Here is a 13785-nt window from a genome sequence, read left to right as displayed (position 1 = left end):
TCTACATGGCATAGTTTACATTTTAAACTAAAATCTAGTTTATTCTGACACCTTGATTTTAGTTCCTCTTAGTAATTTGCACTGATTCTTTGAAACTTATAGGGCTGCCATGAATGCCCATTTGTAAACCCTCCTTTGTTTAAGCCCCAACACATGTAAATACACGTGAGAGATACTTGTTTCTGACTTCCCTCCTAGGCTTTGCCCACCTTTATGATGGTTCCTACTTCATCCATGAAGCAATGTTTGCAATTTTAGAAACACACTAGGCTCTTTCAGAATTTGCTGTCACAGTCCAGGAAAGACCTAGAAACCTTGGTAAAGACTGACCCATTCTTTTTTTTTTTTTTTTTTTGCAGTTTTTGGCCAGGGCTGGGTTTGAACCTGCCACCTCTGGCATACAGGGTCGGTGCCGTATTCCTTGAGCAACAGGTGCTGCCCCCCCCCCCCTTTTTGAGACAGAGCCTCAAGCTATGGCCGTGGGTAGAGTGCCGTGGCATCACAGCTCAGCAACCTCCAACTCCTGGGCTCAAGCGATTCTCCTGCCTCAGCCTCCCAAGTAGCTGAGACTACAGGCATGGGCCACAATGCCCAGCTATTTTTTGGTTGCAGCTGGCATTGTTTGGCGGGCCTAGGCAGGATTCAAACCCGCCAGGTCAGGTGTATGTGGCTGGCACCTTAGCCGCTTTAGCCACAGGTGCTGAGCCAAGACTGACCCATTATTAAAGACTTTGACCATGAAATCAAATTCACGATGAGAGCACTTCATGTCTTGCCATAGTCCCCACTCCACTGCTTATATATCCATGTACCATGATGCCTATCTTATTCTAGTAGCCTACAAGAATTTTAATGCCAAGGACCACCTAATATCGACACTGTGTTCCCTCACACAGTGGCTTAGTAAATGCTGACTTAGATAACTGATTGATAAACTGGGAGAAGAAATTAAATAGAAAAAAAAAAAAAAAAGGTCCAGGTTAAATGGGAAACTCTAAGACCAAGAAATGAAGTGAAGGTGAATGGAACACAAGGAAATCAAAGTTGAAACTTAATTCAATGACCCTTCACCATGAAACTAAACAATCATACAAAAACATATATTTTCTTTTCTATAAACGCATGTGGAAAGTGGTTCCCAACCCAGTTCCACTGCATTAATTCCTGTACCTGTTAATTGTTTCTAAATAAAAAGGATGTTGGATTGCCTGGATAAGGCATTATCATGCTAGTTGCAATTAAAGGTCCTTTCCAGGGCCAAGAAGTGGGATTTTTAGGAGACCCCACTGAGCTGGAGGCAAGCAGCCAAAAGTCAAACTAAACAAGCCATCTGCAGTAGTCATAATCATGCTACATGAATGAGGTGACTCAGCTAAGCACATACAGGAATTAAGGGACAGGAAACCTACAAAATTTCCAAGCCTAAGCTCTCACCAGTCTGATAAACACAAATATCTGCCTGGGTAGTCATTATCACTCTAGTCTGGAGGCAGATAGGAAGCAGGAAAATGACAGGAGAAGAAAGAGACCTCTCTGTCCCTCAGAAAACTCTGACCAGGGAGGGTCGCACTCCAGGTTTAGGGTGGGTGATGGGGCTCCAAAGATCCTGACAAGGAGCCCTGGGTTGGGGCATGCCTGGTCTTGAGCATTAGAAAGCCCATTCACGCCCTCCCTAATCCTACAGGACTGCTTTCTAGACCCTCAGCTCCTACTCAGTAGGACGCTTAGCAAATGCCCAGAAGCCATCCAGGCAGGCAGGATCCCTGTTGGCAGCAAGGAATTGTCCTTTCTCCACACTTCAAAGACAGAAGTCAGCCTCACGCCTGGCCTGAGCAAGCTCTGCTCTAAGGGGCTACTGGCACATCTGGCACTCAAAGGCAAGACACTCACTGAGGTGGGACCAGGTCAAACAGTGCAAATACTTGAGATTCCGTAAGTCATAATGGAAGGGACTGTGCCTATGGGCACCTGCAAGCATGTTATGTAGACTGACCGCTATGCAATTAGTTATGTACTTGTCACAGAACTCCACGCAGCTCTCAGTATAGTCCTTGCTGTAGGACTGTTTTCCCCCTCTGTGGACACTGCTGCCTTCTTTTGTCTCATGAACTGGTCCTCAGTCTGAAAGGAAACTCATCCAACCTCACCTTCATTGTAGGTGTTGAGATTACAGACCCACAGGGGCTAGAAGCGCCACAAGATGTGGCCTCAGTACATAATACCCAGAATTACCTGTTTCTTGCTGCCACGAACTGCTTCTTCAGATTCCTCCTGTTCCTCCCTCCACCTCTATCTAGTTTCTGGTCTCTTCTAGAGGCTCTTGATCTCTTGCTGCCTTCTGGGACTTTTCTCCTTCCACACTGGCTGATTTCGGAAACACCAATTCTCTCTGTCTTGATCTGAGAATATCTTTATTGGTCCTTGTATTCGAAAAGCAGCTTTGCTAAATGCAAGACTCTTAGATGTCAGGTCCCTCCCCAAACCATAGCACTTTGTATATGTTGTCCTATTGCCACCTTCCGGCCTCCAGTGTCCTGATGAGAAGTGAGCTATAAATTTTTACTGTTGTTTCCCTGTGCGTGAGGAGTTATTTTTCTCTTGCTACCTTCAAGATTTTCTACATGGCTATGATGTATCTGACTCTGGGTCTCTCAGCATTTATCTCACCTGACTTTTTTGAGCTTCTCAGACATACAGGTTATTGTCCTCAAATGGGGAAAATGAAATTTGGAAAATTTCAGTGATAATGTCTTTTTCTGCCCCTTTTTCTCTCACCTTCATTCTTCATATTCCCATTACATGTATGTTGGTGTGCATAATGGTGCACACTTCTTCCCAAAGATTCAGTTCATTTTTCTTTCTCTTTTATTCTTCAGGATTGTGTATCTTTACTGACTTACCCTTTGAGTTCACTGACTCTTCTACTAGCTCAAATTGACTATTGAGCCCGTGACGAATTTTACATTTTGGTTATTATACTTTTCAAGCCCATAATATTTTTTTTCCATCTGTTTTTTGTATGACAGCCCAAACTTCAGTTTAAGTGCTGTTTTAATTTTATTACTAGATACCATAACCCTACAATTGATAAATTTGATATCATTTTAGGTATTTAATGAGATACTTAGAAATACTAAGAAAAAAATCAGTATTCAAAGGGTTAATTTTGTTGATAATAACAATAAATTATTTTATCATCTTCTTCTGTTCAAAATCCAGCTTTGAACCCGAGGAAGGCTTTCAATTCATGTTAATTAAATGGTCCTTTAACCAGTAGCAGTTTGATTACCAATTTCTCCGAGGATCTCCTTGTGAATGCCTCCTTCTTGTGTATTAATATTTGCATCTCTCGGGGGAAGGAAAAGCGAGAGAGGGAAGGAGGGAGAGGGGTGGGGCCTTGGTGTGTGCCACACCTTCTGGGGCAAGACATGATTGCAAGAGGGACTTTGCCTAACAAATGCAATCAGTGTAACCTGGCTTATTGTACCGTCAATGAATCCCCAACAATAAAAAGAAAAAAAATTTGCATCTCCCACTCGGCCATCTTCATAGACAAAAAAGAATCGTGTGCAGACATGATCGGTATTTGGGACAACCCATATCTCTCCATGTTTGTGCAGGTCCAGGTGAGGTGATCACTTCACATAAGGCTATGCATTTTAAGTTACAGCTTTGCAGAAACTGGGACTGCTGCCCTTTTTTCTGTGACTGTGATGAATTGCTGCTTTTACTGCTTGAAGCTGGCTCAACCTTGGCTGATACCGTCTGCTTCTTGTTCATCCCTGAGTAACCAAATGATACGCTTAACATTGGACTAAGATAGATTCCACTTCCATACATTGCACCGTGGAGCTGCAGTCGTGTATTAGAAGCAACAACCAGACCGTTTCTCAGGATGGAGTGCCAGTTTTCAATGTGACAGCCATGAAATGTGAAGGTGCTTCCAAAGAGTTTTTTAGCTGCTCTAAAATTGGATTCTTTGGCTGGTGGACTGCTAAGAAGGAACTGATGGGGAGTGTGCATGAACTTCAATTGCTTATTAACTGGCAGTTTCACAATATGTGACCTATTACTTGATATAACCCATTGCAGTAGGGGATGAGCAAGGGGGTCCTGTTTATCCATCTGCTTCTTGATTTCCAGATATGGTGCTTGTATCATTTCTCTGATAGAAGTTATGCTATCCAGTGCTTTCATCGATCATAGTTCTTTTTCCTGGGGTTGAAGGCCAGTATCTGAGGGTTGTTAGGGTCCACCACAGAGGGATATGGCTTGAAAATGACAACTTTTCTAGGAGATTCCAATGCAGACCTACACATGGACACTAGTGGATCTACCACCTGAGCTCTAGTTGCTATTTCATCAACAGCTTCATGCATTACTCCCAGGGTTGGAAAGCAAATATACACAGCTCCGGTTAACACACAGTAGGCCTCAGCATGGGGCCATTCTGAAACACACGTGGCTCATCACAATCCAAGCAGTACTCATTCAATACAGGGATCCGCTGTTCAGCAAACTCAATTGTCTGCACTAGGAAGCCATGGTCCCGTATTGGAATGCATTTTGCACCATTTGGAGCAGGCTGGGAAGATGAAGATGAAGATGGTGCTAAGATACCAATAACCCCTGAGGTAAGAGAGAGCCTCCTGCCCTCCGCGGTAGGTTCCTTGAAAAGCTCAGTTTTGGATGACTTGGGGGCACTGGAGCAGGACTTGCTGAGCAATTTGTGATTTTTCAGTCCATATAATTCTTCCATTCTGAGATTACTAGAGTAAGACCTGCTTAACAGTTTGTAGGGCTTGAGACTGGTGTGCTCACAGCATGGATCTCCAGAACAAGATCAATAGTTTATGGGACTTCAAAGTGAGGCAGTCCTCTTGCTTAACAGATGCAGAGCAGGAACGGTTCAAGAGTTTGTGTGATTTAATTGTTGTCATCGCCTGCTCAGCCCTGGGATCACTGGACAGGGTGCGACCAAAAGTCCTGTGCGACTTTGTGGGGCACACGTCGTCCGTCTTGACCGTGCTGGAGCAAGTCCTCCACAGCAGCTTGTGCGTTTTGGAGATTTCATCTTGCTCAGATTTCAGTTTCGATTTACTTTTACCACAACCCAGGGAGGATAACTTGGCGACCTGCGCAAAGTAGAAAATAAGTGCAAGGGAGACTTCGCTTTCTTCTCTGACAACTTCTTATTGTGCAGGCAATTGGATTTTTCTTTGCTCTGTTTCCACTGCTGTGTAACAAACATCTGCATGATTTTTTTTTAGTTGATGTCCCAATCCAAACCGTTCTTTTGTGGAAATCTGAAAGACATCAACAGTGGGCACTGGGCCATTTAAGTACTGTGAAAGTGAACAGTGCAGTCAAACAATGATAGGCTCTGTTCGAATTACTTCCCAAGCCATGGCAATCTCCTCATCAAGAAAGCTAACATCAATATGCAAATTAATTATCTACATCATCAATGGCTCCATATTCTGAGAGAAAACTGCTTGTGGCCCGTATCTCTCTCTTACTGCAGACAAATCAGCTTCTAGCTGTGGGTGCTTGTGCAGTTCCCTGTCATAGTTCACCTGTCCTCCATAATAAAATTCTTCAGAATCTTCTTCCACTGTACTATTCTGTCTTGACTCCTTTTGCAATTTGGATTTTATGGATAAGCAACAGTTAATGTCATTTGTTTTTCTTAACTCTGTTGCTATTTTATGAAAAATTATGAGAATTGGCTCTGTAGTAACTAGTACATCTTCGTCATTTTCTGAACTTGACACATATATATCATCTGGGTAATCTTCAGATACATGTACTGAGTAAGACACACTTTTGGGGCCACCAACATAGGTAAAAGTAAAGGTGGAGTCTGAGTATCCGAAATCTGCAAACAGGCAGTCCTTCTCGGCTCTGTACTTCTGGATCACGACTTCGATATCCTTCTGAATTCGCTCTTGCCTTGAACACATCCCCATTAAATGAACCCCTCTGGAAGAGGCAAGGGCTGAAGGCGAAGTGGTTTTGGAAGTGTTCGTAGGAGAGGAGGTGGAGGTAGGCCGGCTTTGCATTCCCAGATGTGACCGTCCAGCTGCTGCTCACTGCTGCTGGATTCCAGTTTCCTCTCCTTCTGACAATGGATGGTGATGACACCAAGTCTCACTTTCTCCCTCCCCGGCCCAGACCAACAGCTGTGGGGGGCAGAGGGTGCTGGAGATGGCCAGAGAGCGATCACTGGTGGGGCGGTTGGCGCCGGCGAGGGGCGAGCCCCACTCTGACTCACGCCTGCGCTCAAGCCCAGAATTTCATGGCATCTTTTTACTTTTTTTTTTTTTTTGCCATTTTTGGCAGGGACTGGGTTTGAACCCGCCACCTCCGGCATATGGGGCTGGGGCGCTACTCTGTTGAGCCACAGGCACAGCCCTACATGGGGCCTTTTTATCAAAAAATAATTTTTCTCTCCTTATATTTTCTATTTAGACACTGTCATCATATTTTAATTCTTCAGACATCGTTTCCTTCAGTCCTATGGGCATATTTGTAATTCAGGTCTTTGTGTTCAAGACTTACCATCTGGGCCCCTTCAGAGGCAATTTATCAGGTGCTTAGGTCACATCTGGCTGTGTTTGTATGCCCCATTTTCTGTCAAAATCTGGACATTTTGGATACACTGCAGCAACTTAGATAGTAATTCCTTTCCCCACTCCCAGTTAGTGCCATTTGCTTGGTTATTTGTTTAGTAACAGGGCTGAACTCTTTTTTTTTTTTAGACAGAGTTTCACTATATCCCACTCAGTAGAGTGCATGGCATCACAAGCTCCTAGCAACCTCAAACTCTTAAGACTTAAGCGATTCTCTTGCCTCAGCCTCCCAAGTGACTAGGACCACAGGCGCCCGCCACAACACCCGGATATCTTGTGGTGGTTGTTGCAGTTGTCATTGTTTTTGGTAGGCCTGGGCCAGGTTCGAATAGCCTTGGTGTATGCGGCTGACACCCTACCCACTGAGCTAGGGGCATCCCTTAGTTTATTTTCATCATATGCTTCGCATTTTGTTTGTTAGTTGGCATTTTCCTATCAGTATATTCACATTTTATCTAATACGGTCAATTATTTTCATTATTTGACTCGGTTGCGGCCAGTGACAGACAACTCCTGAATCCTTCTGATTTGTCAGTGTACTTCTTTGAGCACCTTCTTACTTCCTGGGATAAGATATTCAAAGACCATCTTCTACTTTCCCTGCTTCAGGCCTATAAATAGCTATTTCTCCAGGGAGGCATAAAATATTTATGAAATGGATAATAGTAGCTTATTTTTTTTTTTTAAATCACAAAGAACCCACACAGACTTAAAAGTATTTCACAGCTAATGTGTATAAATGATAGCTACTGAGAAAGTCTAGTCCAGGATCTGCATTCTAACACAGCACTGTTGGTGATAAAATTCATGAAGAAATTGTTTCTGGAAAATATTCCTAAAAACTATCAGTACCATATGAAAGAGACTGGAGGGAAATAATGGAAAGTATGTGGGTTGTTACGTAACTTTTGAGATGCACAAAAATCAAGAAACATAAAATCTGCTTAGACAGAAACAAATGAAGCCCTCTTTAGCCCTTGATAAACTGAGCAAACTGAAACCTTCATGAGTTAATCAGAAAACATGCTGTCGACTATGTTTCTTGGAAGTGAAATAATGGACCATAACACAATGTCTCAAAATTTTTGTAGTGACCACTCAGCAATTCTTAATAAAAATAATGCAAAAATGTAACCTACAATGAAGACAAACTCTATCCAGAAACAAGGAAAAAAATGATAAATTTTCAGTGTTACAAGTTAGGACAATGACTATTCCCTATCAATTAGCTAAAACATGAGTAAAAATTGAAAGATGATTTATACTTTGTTCTATGTGTATGAAAAACTTTTAAGAATGATTTGGGGGCGGCACCTGTGGCTCAGTCAGTAGGATGCCAGACCCATATACCAAGGGTGGCGGGTTTGAACCCGGCCCCAGACAAACTGCAACAAAAAATAGCCAGGCGTTGTGGTGGGTGCCTGTAGTCTCAGCTATTCGGGAGGCTGAGGCAAGAGAATCGCCTAAGCCCAAGAGCTGGAGGTTGCTGTGAGTTGTGACACCACAGCACTCTACCGAGGGCAACACAGTGAGAGTCTGCCTCTAAAAAAAAAAAAAAAAAAAAAAACAAACAACAGAATGGGTACAGGCGATTGCACTAATGTACACAGCTATGATTTAACAATTAAAAAAAAAAAAGAGTGATTTGGTAAGCACTAATGGATGAAGATACAACATAAACACTACAGAGAATTTTAATTAAGTTCACACCTTGATCTAAAAAACATTTGTAGGAGGTAGAATTAGCTAACTATGCTACTGAGGATATGCTTTTTTTCTCTCAAAGCTAAAGATTCTATTGAAGATGAAATATGGACAGGACATATAAAGCTGGTAAAATGGTTATCAGAAATTAATCAGTGGACTGTGGAAACCTAATGTTATTCTGATGATAATACGTCTCATACTTAATGGGATTCATGTAATATTTTTATTATAGAGAGGCAAAAACAATACTTTCCTTTAGAATTGCAAATTTAGAAATGTTAGCAGATAACATTGTCATAGAAGTGATTTAACGTTATGAAGTTTTTTAAAACAGAATTTTACTAACTTTAACAATTCCACCATATTTTAGTATCTACAAACTAATCAGTATCAAAACAGTATTGTAATTAAAATTAGAAGAGGAAAAGGTATCAAGGTTAGAACAAACAGAAGGCATGTTAATGAGGAAAACATTAATAGCAAAAGATCAAGTGCTTACAATGTGCCAGGCCTTGCTCTAGAACAGTGGTTCTCAACCTTCCTAATGCCGAGAGCCTTTAATACAGTTCCTGTGCGTCATGACCCACAGGTTGAGAACCGCTGCTCTAAAATAACTTGCTCAAGGTCAGAACAGCTAATCTCTTAGCTTATAGATATACAATTTAAGGAGACAAAATGAAGAATATAAATGTTCTCCTGACAGGAAATTGAGATGAGGCAATAACTCATGTAGAATTTGGCTAATATGGAGTAGAAAGCTCTAGTGAGATTGAACAGCACAGGTACCATCTCCTAAGCACTCTGACACAGTTCCCAGCCTCTGTAATTAACCACCACACACAAATGAGGTAAATAAAAATTAGCAGTGAAGCCAGCGAAGCATACATGATCTGTATATGGCTCTATTTTGGAGGAAGGCCTGTACTGGCAACTATGACAACTTTGTACCACAAAGGAAGAGATGACATCAGAACAAAAAGTCTAATTTATGTTAAAGTGAACCCAAATGCTTAGGAATACTACATATAAACCTCTTATTTCTCTCAGTTTTGGTGGCCTTTCGTAAAGAATATAAGTCCCATGGTTGTTTGGGTATACTACATACAAACCTTATCTCTCATTGATTTTGGTTGTCTTTGGTAAAGAAAGTAAATCACATGGTTGCATGCCTATGTTGCCTTATGTCTATCATGCTTTATAGAAGGAACTTGGGGGGCAGCGCCTGTGGCTCAGTCAGTAAGGCGCCGGCCCCATATACCGAGGGTGGCGGGTTCAAACCCGGCCCCGGCCAAACTGCAATAGAAGGAACTTGGGACTGCAATGATTTAACATCACTGTCTGATGCTTAGACTGGTTGTGTAGCTCTATAGCAGAGGTGCTCAACCTGTAGGTTGCAACCCCTTTGAGGGTCAAACAACCCTTTCATAGGGGTCACCTAAGACCATCCTGCATATCAGATATTTACAGTACGATTCTTAACAGTAGCAAAACTTCAGTTATGAAATAGCAACAAAAATAATTTTATGGTTGGGGGGGTCACCACAACATGAAGAACTGTATTAAAGGGTCATGGCATTAGGAAGGTTGAGAACCACTGCACTATATATAGACTATTGCCTAGAAGGATTCCACTGGTCCCAAGTCAGTAAGGGTGTACCTGAAAAGTTACTCAATTTTTATTTGAATTTTATTTGGGGATATATACAAGTGTTAAGCAAAAACCTCATAATCTATAAGCATCCTCTTTTTTTTGGGGGGGTGGTTTTTACCTGGGGCTGGGTTTGAACCTGCCACCTCCAGCATATGGGACCAGCGCCCTACCCCTTTGAGCCACAGGTGCCACCCAAGTACCCTCATTTTTAACATACACTATTAGCCACTGCAGATCCTACTACAACATGTTAAATGAGTGGTATGCTGAGTAACCATATGTTCAAGGGTAATATAAAATTTTCTTATTTATGATTCTGAGAACAAATTTGAGCCTACAAAGGCATCTGTGTTTTCTTTGGAGGAATGGCTATGAATTTGGCATAAAGCAGAGACGAATTATGTACTAAAAACCCATATACACTCTAGTACACAGACTCTGAAATAATAGTCAGAGGGCAAAAGAGTTTTGAATACAACAGGCACTTAAAATCAGTCTGTTGAAATCCCAGGAAACTTGATCCTAACATGTTCAAACAGTTTCAATAGAAACATGTAGATTGTAGCCTCCTGTCTCTACTCTTGTGAATTTTTAATTCATAATGTCTGAAGCATTATAAAATATGCACTTTGAATTATAAGAGAACTCTATAAGAGAACTATAATATATTCGAGAACAGATTTACACAAAATGAGTTTTCCCGAAAAGCTAAAGGGGGTGGTTAAGGAAATAAAGGTTGAAAATAAGTCAAGTACATACCTAATAAGGTATGTGTAACACCTGCTGTAGCACAGGAAGGCAGGGAAGAAAAATATTTTTAACAAGAAGAGTGGAGAAGGCAAGAACTTAAGAACCTTGAAATGTGCCATGAAGGCTATGTTAACCAGTTTGATGAAAATATTTCAAATTGTATATAAAAGCAGCATATTGTACCTCATGATTGCATTAATTTATACAGCTATGATTTAATAAAAAAGAAATACAAAAAAAAAAAAAAAAAAAACCTTGAAATGTTGGCCTGGAGTTTAGGTTGTAAAAGATTTGGGAGTAAAAGTGCATCATTAGCCCATAAAAGGAACACAATTTGTAAAACAACCAATTACCCTGTATCTTTAAGAAAAAAAAAAGTCATTATTATTTTCCACAGTCCATTTTAGCTTATAATACATACCTCTAGCATACAGTCTCATGCCTTCCATGTAAGTTGCAAGGTTTTCTGCTACCAAAGTAACTAGGGCATGATTGTGCTGAAGTTGATTGATTAAGTCATGGCGATAAAATACATGAGGACTGCGCTGAGTTTGACTGAAACGAGAAGAACTTAACAATATAATTAGGCAATTAAACTCTGTTGTAATCAAGAGTTTACACTATCTAAATTCCTAGCCACTAATTTAAAAACTGAAAATTTGTCCATTTAATTACAATATTAACAAACTTAAAAGAAAGTAATTCCTCAAAAAATAATCCAATTTGCTCCATTATTCTTATTTTACATGAAAAGCATGCATCAGTATTCTCCAACTTCATCAGATAGGAGTCTACTTCAATGACTAATTTCTACTCCTACACTCTAATATTCCAAAAGACTCATTAGGTTACATAATTATTTCAAGAACTATAAAACAGAAATATTCTTTGCAAAACTATCATAAAATTTATGCTATAATTGTAGTGAGAAATTTAACCAAAGAAAATGCCTTTAGTTAGATTTTATTTATTAGCAATTCAGAGACTATTCTAGGATATTTGGTTTATGGCCTTATAAACTTGGCAAGCCAAGTTTGCCCATAGGTGTCAACAAAAAGACATCTAGTTCCTTTCCAATCTGTTTTGCGATAGTCATTAAAGCCAATCAATTTTCATAGTCACTATTTTAATGGAGATGGGGCCATTGTTCCTTGGGACAGCATGTGAACTACTTGAGAAAGGTCAAAAGGCATACATACAGTGGGACAAACATACTCAAAATAAGCCCCTGAAATAAAATATTACTGTTAATAAGACATATGTCTGAATTTTCCCCAATGTTTATAGTTTTTCCAATTTCATATTATTTTTTTCCCTTCGGGGGGGGGGGGATGAGACAAAGTTCAACTGCTAAAATCAAAACATACATATGATCTTTTCTACTTCTATCTTAGGCATAATCACAGCAATCTAGAGCAGTAAAGTTTCTTGGCAATCACTGAATCTTACACATAAGGAAAACAATTCTTTTTAACAGAATCTTTACAAGATTAAACAACTGGTTTGACACAAGGTTTATACCTACAAATCCTGACTCCACTGTGAGTAACATTCTTTCTACTATACCTTGCTCTCTTTCTCTCCACATTACTTTTCCTTTTCATGTTATCAGTTGAAACTCTATTACCAGAAAATACAAATTATTTCAGTAACCAGAATTTGGCATCTAAGATAGTATATTTAAAGATAACTATTAAAAACAAGGAAGGAATAAAGATAACTATTAAAAAGAAATTTAGTTAAAAAAAACATTTTAAAAATATTTTAAAACTATCTTGTCATCTTTCATCATTTAAACACCCTTGCAATATCTTTAAAATTAACTTTAAAATTAATCATTAAAATAGTTAACATTTTGAAAACTATTCCGTAGTATGTTTCAAAGTTAGTAAAGCAGAAAAAATTAAATGAAATAAAGAATGAGATTAATTTCCTTACATACTTGCTGAAAATATAATTATGTAATAATTCTGAACGAAGAACTCAAAGACAATATTACTATCTTGTTTCTGATACATATTACTTGTGATTTGCTTCCTTATCAACAAAACAAAGGAGGGAGATATAATAGATTCTTCTCTTCCAAATAAACTCTTCCTAGCTGTCTTCTCTCGATACATACGTGACTTACTTCCTTATCAGTAAAACAAAGGAGGTAGATATAGATTCTTTTCTTCTAAATAAACCCTTCCTAGCTCAGCTGTATTTAAACCCAACTTTCATGATCTGTTTTTACAAATATTGACATGCTATTTCTTTTCAATAAAATATATTTTAAAATGTTGAAATTTATGTCTTACCTCAAATTTTGAGGTGCTTCACCAAACAAACTACAAATTTCTCTAATCTGTTTCAGTGCAGGAATAACCCATTTGTCATTTGTGCGAAGTTCTTCTATAAAGCGATCTATCCACTGGATCTTTTGTGTGTCACGGTCCTTAAACATACAATTTCAACGTTTTATATACATACTTAGGAGACTTCTACCTTCAAATTACTTCGAAAATTATAAAAGATTTCTCTTAAGATTAGCATCACAAACATTATGCTATAATTGTAGTAAAGAGTTTTAACTTTTTAAAAAAAGCTTTAAATACATTTTAATTTCATATTTACTACCAAAACTCCAAAAGCCAAGTACTATAGCAAAAACTCAGTATTACACAGACTTAACTATATCTATACAAAAGCATAGGTCCTACATATTAGGCACACTCAAAGTTTGATTTTAAAAGTCTGTCAGAAGGTAAAGATTGAGTTTTATCCAATGTTTTTAAGAGATTCCACAGTATCGTAAAAGCTATAATATGTAGCACTTCAATTGTTACATTGAAAATTTATATTATACCAAGAAAATAATGGTTTGGCAACTAACTTTAAACACAGTCAACAAAATCAAAATAAAGACATATCCACATACATACAAGGTGAGAAAAGGAACAGATACAGGCATAAGCAGTTAAAAATTAACACTGTTATCAGCTTGGCACCTGTAGCTCAGCGGCTCAGGCGCCAGCCACGTACACCAGAGCTGGCAGGTTCAAA

General features: G+C 39.3%; 1 protein-coding gene and 1 pseudogene across 4 annotated transcripts in view; both read right to left on the bottom strand.

Annotated features, from left to right (window-relative positions):
* USP9X (ubiquitin specific peptidase 9 X-linked) overlaps positions 1 to 13785 on the bottom strand; it is a 143646-nt gene that overhangs the window by 67795 nt on the left and 62066 nt on the right. For 2 of the 3 annotated variants that reach the window (XM_053579952.1, XM_053579955.1), the window contains exons 13-14: positions 13041 to 13177; positions 11162 to 11310 (exon numbers count right to left, since the gene is read on the bottom strand). In XM_053579952.1, coding sequence (XP_053435927.1) covers positions 11162 to 11310; positions 13041 to 13177 — 286 coding nt within the window. The remainder of the gene's footprint in view (positions 1 to 11161; positions 11311 to 13040; positions 13178 to 13785) is intronic. The other variant, XM_053579954.1, reaches the window with a different exon arrangement.
* Positions 3222 to 6098, bottom strand: LOC128577686 (protein mono-ADP-ribosyltransferase PARP8-like; annotated as a pseudogene). Its single transcript, XR_008377610.1, has 2 exons — positions 3506 to 6098; positions 3222 to 3346 (listed from the first exon to the last, which is right to left on the bottom strand). The product of XR_008377610.1 is annotated as a protein mono-ADP-ribosyltransferase PARP8-like (transcript).

This window comes from Nycticebus coucang, chromosome X (assembly GCF_027406575.1).
Source record: "Nycticebus coucang isolate mNycCou1 chromosome X, mNycCou1.pri, whole genome shotgun sequence".
Classification (NCBI taxonomy): Eukaryota; Metazoa; Chordata; class Mammalia; order Primates; family Lorisidae; genus Nycticebus; species Nycticebus coucang.
The sequence above is the reverse complement of the archived record's forward strand: the minus strand, read 5'-3'. Positions and strand labels throughout refer to the sequence as shown.